Raw genomic sequence first — 15,226 nt, 5'->3', positions numbered from 1 at the left:
GAGCCTGGTATGGAGAAATAGACATAAATTTCTCACAGTGTGGTTTTGAGAAGAGTTTGAGTGAAACAACACTGTACATAAAGGCAAGGGGAGTAGACATCTTGATTGTCTCTATATATGTGGATGATAGAGTCTACATTGGCAGTTGTAAATCAATGCTAGAAGAGTTCAAGGAAGACATGAAGAAGAAGTATGATATGACAAATTTGGGACTTCTCCATCATTTTCTTGGGATGTCAGTAATTCAAACTGACTCAAGTATCTTCATTCACCAAAAGAAATATGCAAGTTCCTTGCTAAACAAGTTTGGATTAAGTGAAGGAAAGTTTGTGACAACTCCTATTGTAACAATTGAGAAGCTAATTAAAGATGATGGAAGTGGACCTGCGAGTGAGGAAATGTATAGAAGCATTGTTGGAAGTCTTCTATATCTCATTGCCAAAAGGTCGAACATAATGTATACAACAAGTTTATTAGCTAGGTTATGCACTGTCCTACTAATAGACACTATGGAACTGCAAAGATGGTGCTCAGGTACATCAGGGGGACCCTAGACTATGGTTTGGAATATGTGAAGGGAAGAAAATCTTGTTAATTGGCTATTGTGATAATGATTGGGGTGGTTCATTCGAGGATAGCAAGAGTACATCAGGGTATGCATTTTCTTTTGGCAGTGGTGTGTTTTCTTGGGCTTCAGTTAAGCAAAATTGTGTTGCACTTTCAACTGCTGAGGCTAAATACCTAAGTGTATCTGAAGCCATAGCTCAGGCAATATGGTTGAGGTTTGTTTTGGAGGATTTTGGAGAATTTCAAACTGAAGCAACCCCCCTTCACTATGATAACACTTCTGTCATTGCTATTACCAAAAACTCTATGTTTCATCAAAAGACCAAACACATTGACAAAAGATATCATTTTATCAAAGATGCATTGCAGAAAGGCATCATTGACTTGGTGTATTGTCCCACTAAAAAGCAATTGGCAGACATCTTCACAAAGCCACTCGCAAATGATCGATTTAGTTTTCTTAGAAGTATGCTTGGAGTGAAAGCAGCTTTAGACTTAAAGGGGAGCGTTGAATTGTAAGTCTATAGCTGATTAGGAAATAAGCTGTGTATCAATTTGTGTATTCACTTGAGTTAAAATACCAAGTGTGCCGCTATATACTAGTAAGGCAAGTAATGCTAGGTGTAAAGATCCTAGCAACTGGTTAGATGAAAGGTTGAGATTGTTTTGTAATGAGAGAGAATCCACCTTGGATTATAACGGTTATGTAAGCACTAAAAGTGTGAATTCTAGAGCGAGAGATGCAATTGAATATGCTTTGCTAGATTTTGCAAAGAGCAAGAATCCCTTCGAAAATTCTTCTATTGTTATCCTTTCCATAATTTGTTCTTCATTTGTTCATCTCATAACTAGATTTTAACACATGGGCCAACAATAAAATTTGGTCTATAACATCACTTAATACGTTGCTAAATCTATCCAACTCCGTCTTTCTTTTTGAAGAGGACTCAGATGGAGTTCCTTGCTTCATGAGAATCAAGATTCTCTAAATACATCAAAATACATTTAGATTTGCCACATTGGAAAAAGTAACATTTAGATTCGCAAACCTGTTTAACCCATAAAAAATTTATTTAACAATGAAAATGAAAAATGTTATTGGCACACCAAATTTGTCATCCTGCCCTGTAGAGTATATAACTTATGACTCATAAACAAATTAGTCAATACAACATATTTAACATGAAATAAGAGTTATTTAGCCTTACTGTCTACATAAATAGTCTCTGCAGTGTGACTATTGTATGAATTGATTAATTGAATGCAAGTGAGAAAGAAGACTTATATTCATGTCAAATTTATTCGCCAAATGATTTTTCTTTTGCAAGTGCGCTACGAATGCATCAAAATCTTAGCTCACATCAACTGATTGTAGTAACGAAAACTGAGAATTTTCAGACATTTTAATGTGAAGGAGAAGAAAAGAGCAGACTTAGGGTTTGGTCTGATTATTGATTGATAAAAACTTAATTTCATTCCCGCTCTTTTTTTTTTTATCAATCATTCCCGCGTCTTCCAAACACCAAAAGATCATTATTTTAGTAAAAATGTTTCTGATTAACATAACTCTTTACTTTAGTTCTTGAAATTGAAAATTGATAAAAGTTGTCTACCGTCAATCATTTTGATCATTCCATAAAAAATTTCATTAAATTGAGGGTATTTTTGTTCAATCAACCCCTCCACTTCTTTTCCTTTTAACAAAAAAAAAAAAAAAAAATTCACAGAAGTACTAACATAATTGATGGTGGATAAACTCAGGGACCACTTCTATCGATTTTCAATATCAAAAATCAAAGTGAGGAGTTATGATAAATTTAGAGATCATTTTGGTTAAAAAAAATTTTGTACAACGTTTATTTATATGTTTTTATACAAGTGGCACTATCTGGAGAAGTGTATTTGAATGCACAGTTAAACGTTTTTTAGTTAACTCACTTAAGTTAAAAATCATTTACAATAGGCCGGACGTTGGAGAACGGATAAAAGTTTAGAGTAAATTTAACATTTGTTTCTGAACGGTGACCTTAGTTTAGATTTGTTTCATAAACTAAAAGTCCGTTAATTGAGATTTTGAATTTAACAAAACATGGACCATTAGTCTACTCTATGGAATTTTTTGTCAATTTTATTATGTGATTGAACATGTGACCCACAATGAAACGCACAATTGGCCCAGCATTTGTGCCTTAATTTAGATTTGATACAGAAACTCGCATATTGTGTCGTTTAGGTTGGTCATAAATATGTTTAGAATTGGATATGTGAGATCCACATGTGTGCATACTTGTAAAATATAAATTATGTAGTTCACTGATATTATAACACATGGGTTAATAAAACAACGTCAAAGTGTGACAATCATCCCAAAACATTTGTCCTTGTGCCATACCATTCCTTATTTGACTAGATTCTTGCAGCCATCTTCAAACTCTGGTTCAATTGGACAAATATAATTTCCACCCTGAGCAATTGTTGAGGAAAGCAGACAAACATACATATTAAAGATTAAAGACTATGAACAAACCACTTCCATTTCTGCGAGCAAGTTCTTTCAGCTACTGAAATTCATTGATGAATCATGGTCCCAAGTATATTATCTCGGCGTGAGCGGAGGCACGCCTGAACTGGAGCAACTCTTTCACAAGTTTGGAACAACCATTGACAGAAGACGGATTCAGTCATCCTCTCGAGCACTGGTGAAGTTAAGAGCAGAGATCTGATGAAATCTAGTTGAGTTTTGGAATCAGAAACTCCGGTTATTTTCACACGTTTAAGTTGGCTAAATTGGAAGTTCTGGTTGTCATCAAACCAAGACTTCACTTCTTGCACAGCAGCCATGCCATAACCATAGGCCTACAAACCATCTGTAGCATCAGATTCTTAAAAATGTGAAAAAAACATATCTCCAAACAGAAACATATGCGGTAAAGTTGGTTTGCAATTTTTAATTCGGCAAAAGAATATACTTATATAGCATGGATCAATAGAACAGAACTCACTCGAACTTCGAGTACTTGTAGAGCAGGGGAGCTTCTTAGAAGGCATTGAACAGTTAAAACTTCATTCAGATGGCGGAAGTCAATGGTTATAGAAAGAAACCTCAGATATAGACAAGGTTGGGGCAGCTTTTGGGGCAAGGCACCAACAGCCAAATACTGCAGCACAACGGATGCAGAAAGCAGCAGAATCAATGAATATGTTCAAATACCCATTTCCATGTGTAAAAGAAGTATCCATTACCTCTAAAAAGCTACTCTGAATTGTGAGCCTCTGAATACAGGGCAGGCGATCAAGAAACTTGACCAAATGGCTAGAGCTGTGAGAAACCCATCTAAGGTCCTCATCGCAAAAATCAATGTCAACTTCAACAAGATTTAGTGTATTCTCAAGATTAACAGTCTCAAAAGAGCCTCCAAACGCAAAGTATTGGAGATTTGGTGCGTCAACATTGAGGTGGGTAAAACCATCACATAGGCTCACAATCAATCTCTCAAGAAGAGGACATGAAACGATCAGATTATCAAACACGTCTTGAGCCATGGTAACCATACCAATAGAAAGGCTCTTCAAACTCCTGAAGCCTTTGAAGGTGGGAGGAGGCTTTAGCAAACAATTACGTATCTCCAAACAAACCAAATCTTGACATGAAAACAAACATGAAGGCAAATTATAGCAAACATCAATTTCCCTAAACTCAAGTATTAACTCTTTAATCGAGTTTCTTGACAGATGAAGAATCCATCGATCAAGAGCAGCAGCGGCTAGAGGAGGTACAAGGAAAAACCTTAAGCTGTGTATGGGGCCAATATGAAGTAAGAGTACTTGATCAACAATGTTCTGAAAAGTTATGTGCTTTTGAGTCGAGAAGCACTGATTATCAAACACGAGGTGTGTAAGCAAAGCCGTTTTGTACCTCCACTTGCTTGATAAGACACTTGTCTTCACAGCCTCTTTAATGGGCAAACATGACAAAATTCGATCGATTGCATCACTTGGTAGGTTGCTAATTCTATCCAACTCCATCTTTCTCTTCAAACAGGACTCGGATGGTTTTCCTTGCTTCAAGAAAATTAAGTATCAAAGAAGTCATTAACCTAACACAATGACACGTGGTGTCAAGACCATTTGTGTATATAAGTGTCAAGAAAACAAAGTTCAAATTTCCACTTTGACAAGCAATGTCCAAATCTAATTCAGTCATGAGCAAAAGATAAATTTTCATATTCCTCTTTTACCACAATGACAAGCATGAGCCTTGTAAGAGTCTAAAATACTTGCAACGTATATCCAGAGTGACAATGCGCAAGCCTTGTAAGAGTCTAGCGATGCAGACATATGAACGAATGTCCATTTCAAATGAGTCTGCTTTTGGGCATAAAATAACCTTCTAACTCTAGCACTTCAATCAGACTCGATTAAGTCTGAGATATGACAAGTCCGAAGAGGCAATCCTAGCGGCTCAAGCTAACTGCGAGCGCCCCATCGGCCTAAATTCCAACACTACCAAAACATAATTTCCATAGCCAACAACAAATAAAGCTGCGAGCTTTTTAAATTAGATACAGAAATGAAACCTTTGAGCTTAACTACAAGTTGAAATGTCCTACAACTTCAAAAATGAAACTGAAATCTTCGGCATTTAAACCCGAAATCCACCACAAGAAAACCCCAAATCCGCAAGCACAGCAAATTTCACAGATACAATTAATCAATCGAAGAATTGTGATATGCATGGTAATGAATTGAGGGCAAATTAAACAGAAAACGAAAAGAAAAATTACCATATTCGCTTCAATTTTGTGGGCAAAAGTGCCGATAGTGAGCCAAATGAGTGTTCTCTTACAAGATGGCTGCGAATGTGGGAATGCGTTACATCAACTGATTGTGGTAAATTAGGGTTTGAATTTCAGGGCTGATTAATGATTGGGGAGAATATGACACGTCATTGCCCTCCCAATACGCGGGAACTTAGCTTCACTCCCGCCTCACAATAGGCGGGAACCTTAACTTGTTTTCAAGTTTTTTATTTTTATTTTTATTCTTTTTATATAAGTAATATTAGGGGAGTACGTAATTCACAACAAGATATGTGATATAGGAATATGTTATAAAAGTGGATGATCCACGTGAAGAAATATGCAACATCTACCATTTCTTGACACCAACAAATGTTGAAGTTCTTGTTAGCCAACAAATGTTGAAGGTGTGCTGTCTACTTTCACACTCATTGGCCTTAACAAAGAAGATATAGTTTCTTTATATAAAGGCCTATCAGCTCACAAATAGAATAGAGAAGCATAGATACAATGTATTGTTTCCATTACTTTGTAATTTCAGTATGATAATGGAGAAGACTACTGCTATTGTCCCGAGGACGTAGGCATACTTGCCGAATCTCGTAAAAATTATGTCCTATTTACTTTATATTCCATTGCACATATACCATCGATTTCAAAACAGAATATCTTAATGTCACTGGATTTAATGCACAAGACCATAATGGAGATAGGCAAGATTCTTGGCCGAAACCATATAAATTCATATGTGTTTCTTTTCTGCGGTGTGGTTGTTTAATTCATGTCTATATATTTCAAAGAGGATTCTAACTCTCTAACTCGTGCTTTTCGATCAGACACTTTCTCTCTCTCTAAAGATTCATAATACTATAGAAGGAAACCTTGAGCTTATCTAGAAGTTGAAATTTACCTATTACTTAGAAAAATGAAACTGAAATGTGTGAGTTGTATTATTGGGAATTAAACACGACAACAACCACTAAATTTTATTCCACTATGTGAGTCAGCTGTATAGATCTTAAAACTCTATTGCGCTTGATTTTGGGTCAAAGTCTTCGTTAACTTCAAGTACTCTATATTTAAAGTCTTCATAGGTCGTTATTTAACTCTTCTGCCCTGAATCTTTGTCTTACTGAAAACAAGACTTCCATATTGGCTTCACTTTTGTTCAGAAAAATGCAGATAGAGCCAAATGAGTTTCCTAATTCACCAAACAAAACTAAGAATCTCAGACATTTTGATTGAGCATTTTGTTTGGCTTTTTTTGGCTCTAAATTGACTGAGCATTTTCTTTGGCTTTTGAGGGGGCCACGTCAGCATTTTAATTCTGGCTTCTCTTCATGTTGGGTATTGCCTAAATGTGAGAGGGTTGTGGCCGAAAACCCTTCACTACTAAGAATAACATATTGGGCGACGAAGCCACAATCGTCGCTCCAAGCCGAATTTGGTCACCGGAAATTTTGGGCAGCAAAGACGAAGTTGCGCAAAGCTCGTGATGTTAGGCATTGGACCGAGGAGAAAAGTCCTTCATCATGCGAATTGGTGATTGCACGACGGAATTAGTGCTCGTTGCGCGAAACATTTTGTGCAACGAAATTGGTGCTCGTTGCACGAAATCTTCTGCTTGAAGAACCTGGTGCCTGACGCAATAATTTTTGTGCGAACCAACCATTTTATTTATTTATTATTTATTTTTCCTTTTAAATGTTGATAAGATTGTTTTATGTAGTTTAAATTAATTTAATGAAATTGAAAATAGAAAATGTAAAGAAGAATATTGAATTAAAAAAAATATTTAAAGTGTACATAACGGAAGAAACATTTTAAAATTCAAATATAATAATAATAAAAAAAACTACAATATAGAGTCATCCACGTCATAATCGCCCGCTGGTGGTGTTGCTGCTACATAAGGGGGCTGGGAGGTCGTAGTTGCTACAGCGGGAGGTTGGGAGATCATTGCTGGAGTAAGTTCTGCGTCGAGGAACTAAATGCCAGAGAACTGAAAGGCGAGACGAATTTGGTTTATCATACTGCTCTGGATCGCAAGTTAAGACTGTTGGGCGGCAATTTGCTCCATTAGGTCCACCACTTCAGATGTCAACAATTCGACCTCTTATGTTATCTGCTAGGAGGAAGAGGCAGGCAGGTCCCGAAGGCGGCCTTTCCCCAGCCCCTGGTGAATATTCCCCTGCCTATGACCGAGGGTTTGATCAAGTGTGTCCATCATGATCTGAAAACCCGCATCCTCGGCAGGAAACACCTCCATGATCAAGGTCTTTGGGAGAAGCTGGGAAGCCACCTCCTCTAGAATGGTCTTGCTCTTCTCTACCATGGTGGCCTAGAAAAATGAAAACAAACAAATTAATTTTAATATACATGTAATTAATATTAATACTAATTGAATAACAAAAAGTTGAAATAACTTACATGAAGATGCTCCTCTAGCTCATTCTTGGGCCGAACGTATACCTTCTTGAACATGTCAATCTCAGGAAACTTTGACCCCCCCTAAAAAAAAAAATTAACACATAGATTACCAATTGTGTAATAGAGAGCAAAAAGAATCAAAACTTAAAATAAATATACGGTTATATTACATCACTCCTCCAACCTATAAGAGAAGGGTCGCGAGCTGGAGCAGTGAAGAAGTTTCTTCTTCGACCGATTGATCGAGTTTTCCTTCACTTTTTTCTGTTGAATAAAAAACATATTAGTTTGGATATTTATAACAAATTAATGAAAAAATTAAAATATTATTTTAAAATATAAAAATTTTGATTAAATATTATTGAAATATATATTATACTTACGAGGTATTCTTGTCCTTAAAATAGCCGGAGAGCCACTCCCTTTCATCTCAGCGGTCTACCAACTCCTTAGAGCACCCAACTGCTAAAGCAACCTTTGGACCGTCATATTTCTCATAATGCTTGTGGAGGTCGCTCTTCCACTGAGTGAACCTGCTGGACAAAAATAATAAAGGTTGAAAATTTATGGACAAAAATAACATTTAAAAGTGAAATTGTAATACATTTAATTCATAAATCAATATCACACTCATCTTGAATCTTATGATTATAGTCCTTCATTCGAATTCTTTTTTCCGAGTTTCTCTCAAGATTATTCAAATCAATGTTACACTTATTTTGTCTTGAATTTGAACTACCCGAACAAATAAATGATGCTATTGGCTTTGCCTTGAAAAAGGTGGTGGGGTAGAGATTTGAAACAAATTGACATAGAGGAAAATGAAAATATGGAATTGGGTGAAATTTAGAATTTTAGGATTTTTACAATTTGGGGAAAAGGAGATTGGGTCAATATGTGGGAAAGGGATCCTCTCCGGATCCCTTCCACCTAATCCTTCTCATCAAACAATCCAGGTCCTTGAAATTTGATCCAACAGCTAAAATTATTATAACTTTTAGAGTGGCCCCTATTTTTAGCCGTTGGATCAAATTTCAAAGGTCTAGATTGTTTGATAAGGAGGATTAGGTGGAAGGGATCCGAAGGGAATCCGTTTCCGAATATGTGAAGTCGGGGCATTAGGATGGGGAAAAGTGGGACCTAGGGGGATGTGCACTGCTGGACCTGGGGAGTTAAAAACAAAAAAGAGGAGACACCAACGTTTTGGCAGTTGTTTTAGGTTTTTTTTTTTTCTTTAAAAAAATTTGGCCAAAACGAGCGTTTTGGGCCAAGGCTGGAAAAGAAACATTTCTTATTCGCTCGGTTTTTTTCTTCGTGAAGATGCCGTTGCTGCGGTCACTATGCACAAGCCTTCTTCTTCGCATACGAGGGGTCTCCAGAAAGTTTCAAGCAACGATTTAGGGCCGCCGATGGGTCCTGGGACCTTCCAAGTCTCTTTATAGATCCGCCACTGCATACAATTCTTTTGTAATATTAATCCAATGATCAAGTTCAATCACAGGTTTCCAGTTCTATATACTATTTACATACATCTAAGAACAATTAGTGATCATGCAAGCATAACTACACATTGGGCATGGTTTAAATGTTCTTTCTTATATAAGTAATGTTTATTTTAAACTAATCTGAGCTGCAGGAAACAAAATTTAGACTCAAGTACATAGAAGAAGTAGATAAGCTCTAAATCAAGTACTTATCTTCATAGAAGTAGATAAGTTCAAGTTTTAAACTAATGAAGAGGTTCCTTTTCCCACTTCCTCTCCATCTTGCATGAATTTTATATGGTTTTTCATGTGCAAAGGTTCCTAATTCTCAGCCAAGAACAACTACCTGAAGCAATATAGCTCTAAAATAGTACTAAATCAGCTTAAACCCATGTTTTTCCCTAAAACCTATTAAAAGTAAATGGCCAGCCAACTAATAAAAATGCAAGTTTATTAAGCCTATGTTGGCTTTGCACATGGATAGAAGCCACAAAGGCCTCCATGAAAATTACAGTAAAGCAATATCTTAAGGAAGGAATGCCAATTCGAAAACCCTAACCCAAGATTTTCGAATTAATTCGAAAATTAATTGTGATAACTTGTAATGTTGTGTGATAATTAATTGTTCTAATTAATTCAAAAACCCTAACCTAGGATTCCCAATTCAAACTTTAAATCTCTAATTGTTCTAATTAAAACAATTCAACAGAAAAAAAATGAAAATTTGAAATGATAAATAATAAAATTAAGGGAGAGTGGGTGCTTACATGGTAATGTTGTGGTGGCATAGAGATGGTGTGGCATAGGATTGTGGCGGTGGATGTCTAGTGCGGAGAAGAGAGTGAGAGAGAAACAGATAAACAAAGAGAGATGGAGAGAGGGAAAGAGGGAGAGAGGGGGAAAGAGAGAGGGAGGGACTAAGATGGTGAGTGATGAGAGCAAGAGAGGAAGAGACTGAGAATCGAGAGAGAGGAGAGTGAGAGCTTCGAAAAGAATCAAGAGAGAGATAGACTCTATAAGAATTATAAAGTAGGATCTTGTGCGACGAAATGTATTTATAATTCAAACATGCGCCCAATTTTCGCCAAAAATCAAATTTTTAAATGTTTGTGTGACGAGGGTGTACAAATTTTCATTGCGCGTCTAGTTTAAAAGAAAAGGTATTATTAAATATTTGTGCGAAAAATATTTCCAAAACGTCGTCTCGCAAATTTATAAATTTAATTTATTGTTTAAATAAATAATTCATTCTTTTGTATATAATTTATTTTTCCTTTAATTTATTGCAAATTTAAGAGGATTTTTTTTTTGTATACAAAATAAATACCATTCAATAAATATCATTATATTTATATCATAAGTTTTCATTAATCCTCATCCGAAGTAGAATAAGTATCAATATCATAAATTTCGTCAGATTCAGACTCACAACAAAATCTAACAAATGAAATGTCCACAAAATATCACTATATGATTGACTTTTAGGGCACATTTCCAACAAACCAACTAATTCTCAAACGAGAAACTAAGAGAACACTTCAAAACATTTTTTGTAAATCCATACAAAAATATTTGCATAAAAATAAAAACTCACAGCAATTCTAAACTACAAACAAAACAAGTTAAATGAATGAAAATTAAATTAGTTATTTAAGAAAATATATCTCTGAGATTAATGGCAACGAAATAGCTGACTGGAATTTTTCAGGAAGAAGGCAATTGCTGCATTTGTTTTGCAGCTTTTGCCTCCCTGCGTTCTGGTTATATTCCAAAATGTGAATAACACTTTGTGCAACAAAAGTACCCTCGCGCAAAACATATAGGCTCCATATTTTGGCGCCATCCACATTGTACTTCGCCGTGTTTTTCAGCCCACCTTGCACGACGAACCACGTTCCATTGTGCAAAGATATATCGTACGACAAAGGTTTGCCATTGCACAAAGCTATCTTATGTGACAAAGCTTTGTCGCGCATTGTGTGTGCATATATATATATATATATATTTATTTATTTATTTCTTCTTTCCATTCATTCTTTAATTTATTTTAAACCAGATACATACTTAATAAATCAAGAACTTATTTCATTAACTAAACCATTCATGCATAATTAATTAATATAAACATTTATTAAAATACAATTAATTACATTCAAAATAAACATTAAGTACATATTTAATTAAACCGTTCATACGTAAAAAAACTTCAAATTTATGTCATTATTTAATAAGCGATAAAATTTATAAAAAAAAAAACACAATTCTACTCTGCAGCTGGTTGGTCAGGTTCTTGCTGTAGTTCGGCCACACGTTGAATATTAAACTTCTACTCTCGAAAACGGGACTTGAATATGTTGTCGATGCACTTCATCAGATTTGGGTTACTTTTGTCGATGTCCCAATTAGGTTGTTTTGCGAAAATTAATAAATTAAAATCTCAGTAATATATTAAATTTAACAAACATAATTATTATTTAACTAATTACTTAACACATACAACTAACTCATCAATCAAATGTGTCTTCATCTCTTGAGGGACAGTTCTCCAAGACTTCCAATCCACACCACATTTGTCATCCACCAATACTCCAATGTTGGACCAAAACTTGGTGCGCATGTCCAACTTCACAACCCCTAGTAATTCAGTAGAAGTAATTCGGTAGCGGCTCCCACCATAAGTGTGTCGGACCCGTGGTGCAGCTCTCTTCTTCTTGTCCACCAACAAAATATATATTTATATACTCAAGCTATATATATACTTTATGCAAAATGCAAATTTTACAACGCATACCTTTTTCGGAACCTATCAATTGTCTTTGATGAATAAGCATCACAGTTGCCCATCGTACCAAAATTCAAATAACAACTAGATTATAATCTAGAAAAAAAACTAAAGCATTTTCGAAACGAATTGTGAGGAATAGAGAGAGGAACTGCAAATTTATAGGAAGCCAAGGAAACTTGTGCAACAAAGGTTTTGTTGCGCATACCAATGCAGTAAATACGGTATTGATTCCTCCAATTCACATGCATTGAATCCTCTGATTGAAAAAATTGAACATCGGTTTCCTACCTTGTGTGACGAAGCCTTCGTCGCGCAAGTGTTTCGCAAGAAACATTTCATCGCGCATTTATTTTGCACCAAAAAATAACTTACCCACGTTTTTTAACTCACTTTGTGTGACGGGGTTTTTTGGTTCGTCGTGCAAACCATCTTTCGGGACAAATCTCTGCGTCGCCCAAAACAACACCACTCTTGCGCTATGAAGGTGTATATTCGTTGCGCAAAGCCCATATGCACAACGAATGGTGCTTTGTTGCCCAAACAACTGTCGCGCAAATGGTTTTTCCTAGTAATGTTTGTGACTGAAGCAACATACAGATGTTTGTGACTGAAGCAACATACAGACTCATGTTATGACCTAAGATAACTGCATATGACAAAAATCAAATTGTAGTGAAAATGAAAAGATCATTGCAAGAGTGAATCATTCTTCAAAAAAACCAGACAGGAATAAATTCATTATAAAGACTAGTAAACCCACATTCGTTTCTACAAGCAAGTCCTCCTAATAAACAGACAAAAAATTCGTGAAAAGGGATACCACCATATGAGACGTCATTCCGAAAAACAGAAAGACCGCATCGTGAAAACCTCTTAAACCTTGTTTCTGCAATCAAGCCCTGTTAGACGCGATGTTCATGGATGAATCATGGGTCCAAGTAAATTATCTCGCAATGCGCTGAGGCACGCCTAAACCGGATCATGTTTTTCAATAGGTCTGAAGAACAATCGTCAGAAGCAGGCTTAACCGCCATTTTCTCGAGCACAGGGGAACTTGAAAGCAGGAATTCAATGAAATCTAGTTCAGCTTTGATACCAGAGATGTTGGTTATTTGAACAAGTCGCAGTCGGGTCCATAGGCAATCCTGATTGTCATCTAACCAAGAGTTCACTTCTTCCTCAACAGGCTGATCCTCATCGAATGCCTGCACAAGGTCTGTAGCATCAGAATCATGAACTCTGACAAATCAGCTCTCTAAACTACATTACTGTAGAGCCACATTGGTTTGAATTTTTTTTTTAATTTTTTTTTTTATGTACCAGAAAAATATTGGACGCATCAGTAGAGTAATACTCACGGCAATTTCGAGTTTTTATAGAGCAGGAGTGCTTCTTAGAAGGCATTGAGCAGCTGAAACTTCCCTCGAAATATGAAAGGAGATGCTCATAGAAAGAAAATTCAGATACATGTATGGTTCTGGCAGCTTTACTGGCAAGTTACCATCCGCCAAGTATTGGAGCAGAATGGAAGCTTCAGACTCAATGAATATGCACAAAAACCCATGGGCAGGTTAATGTTCATGAAATTAAAGTAGGAAGCCAAATAATCCATTACCGCTAAAAATTCAGTCTGAACTGTGAGCCTTCGAATATGGAGCAGATGAGCAAGAAAATTGACCAAATGGCTAGAACTGAGAGTTCGAGTCCAGGTAAGGTCATCACCGACCAAATTAATGCAAACTTCAGCAAGATTTAACGTATTCATAATACGCACATGCTCAAGGGAGCCGTCAAACTCAAAGAATTTGAGACTTGGTGCATCAATCTTGAGAATATTAAAGCCATCACATTTTGTTAAAGTCAATCTCTCAAGCAGAGGGCAGCAAACAATCAGATTATCAAGCACATCTTGAGCCACTGTAACTAGATCAAGACAAAGAACCTTCAATCTCCCAAAGCCTTTGAAGGTGAAAGGTGGTTTTAGCAAACAATTATATAACTCTAAATGAACCAAATATTGATAAGAAAACAAACATGAAGGAATCTTGTAAGTGTCCCCTTCCAAAATTTCAAGCAGCAACTCTTTGATAGCATTTCTTGATAGATGACGAATCCAACGATCAATAGCACTAGTGGCTACAATATCTGGATGAGAAAGCCTGAATGTGTGTATGGAGCCAACATGAAGTACCAGTACTTGATCTACAATGCTCTCAATAAATGTACGGTCTGAAGTCGAGAAACAATCAAACACAAGATGTGGAATCATGGCCGAGTTGAACCTCCATTTGCTTGACAAAACACTTGTCTTCACTGCCTCCTTAATAGGCAAACTTGACAAAATTTGTCCTATAACATCACTTGGTAAGTTGCTAATTCTGTCCAACCCCATCTTTCTTTTCAAAGAGGACTCGGACTGATTTCCTTGCTTCATGAAGTCATTAATCTAACACAATGGCATGTCATGTCAAAATATCATTTATAATATGTAACCTTTGTGTGTTTAAGTGTGAACACAGAGAGAGAGAGAGTAGTATCTAAATCCCATTCAATCGTGCACAAAAGAATGACTCTCATATTAGATCAATATTGACTTCTCTTTCGAACATGACTCCGATGCTTTTCTTTGCTTTTCTAAAATATTCAGACGGTAAAAGAAATCAGTAGTGCAACGACATTTGGTCGCGTAAAACTGTGTTGACCAACTATGCCTAACAAAAGTACTTGTCTGTCAAAATTCTTTCAGCCAAAATTTTAAATTTACAAAGAAAATATATTTATATATATATAAACATTATTTTACCCGACGAAATAAACTTTATAAAGAAAAATAAAATTAAAAGTGTAAAACCTTAACCTAATACTAATACCATATATTAAGTTATGTTTAAATTTAATTAATTAAATTTTATTATACTAATACCATAATATTAAAAAAAAATTCCATTAATAAAACAAAACAATTAAATTGAAGATTTTGAGTAGTAAGAATCAACCAAGCATCATGATTGAACATGGAGCAAAAAATTGCATATGTATATATATATATATATATAATCTATCTCTATTGAAGCTTTAGCGCGCGATAGTTCAAGCCGTTGCACATGAGGGTCTCTTCGTGCAATTAAGTTGAAGGGGTTGATTTAATTGGCTGATGGCTT

General features: G+C 35.8%; 1 protein-coding gene and 1 pseudogene across 2 annotated transcripts; both read right to left on the bottom strand.

Annotated features, from left to right (window-relative positions):
* Positions 1-2,862: 2,862 nt before the first annotated feature.
* LOC103935147 (F-box/FBD/LRR-repeat protein At1g13570-like) lies at positions 2,863-5,498 on the bottom strand. Of its 2 annotated transcripts, none has more exons than XM_048570848.1 (4): positions 5,352-5,498; positions 3,811-4,629; positions 3,570-3,725; positions 2,863-3,423 (listed from the first exon to the last, which is right to left on the bottom strand). In XM_048570848.1, exons 1-4 carry the CDS (start codon positions 5,352-5,354, stop codon positions 3,136-3,138), a joined length of 1,266 nt encoding a protein of 421 aa, XP_048426805.1. In that variant the 5' UTR covers positions 5,355-5,498; the 3' UTR covers positions 2,863-3,135. The 2 variants fall into 2 exon arrangements, with proteins under 2 accessions (XP_048426805.1, XP_048426806.1); XM_048570849.1 differs by having other exon boundaries at positions 3,295-3,434.
* Positions 5,499-7,494: 1,996 nt separating this feature from the next.
* On the bottom strand, positions 7,495-14,457 carry LOC103935158 (annotated as a pseudogene).
* Positions 14,458-15,226: the final 769 nt, after the last annotated feature.

This window comes from the organism of the source record quoted next, unplaced genomic scaffold (assembly GCF_019419815.1).
Source record: "Pyrus x bretschneideri cultivar Hongxiangsu unplaced genomic scaffold, Pyrus_bretschneideri_v1 Contig55, whole genome shotgun sequence".
NCBI lineage: Eukaryota > Viridiplantae > Streptophyta > Magnoliopsida > Rosales > Rosaceae > Pyrus > Pyrus x bretschneideri.
Note: the sequence above shows the minus strand (reverse complement) of the source record. Positions and strands in the feature narration are given on the sequence as shown.

What these genes read in the sequence shown, in the direction of transcription:
- LOC103935147 (XM_048570848.1), bottom strand. An exon ending in TTCAGAGTAGCTTTTTAGAG is followed by an intron (nt 3,726 to 3,810) that starts GTAATGGATACT and finishes GTTGTGCTGCAG; the next exon opens with TATTTGGCTGTTGGTGCCTT. An exon ending in TACAAGTACTCGAAGTTCGA is followed by an intron (nt 3,424 to 3,569) that starts GTGAGTTCTGTT and finishes GATGGTTTGTAG; the next exon opens with GCCTATGGTTATGGCATGGC.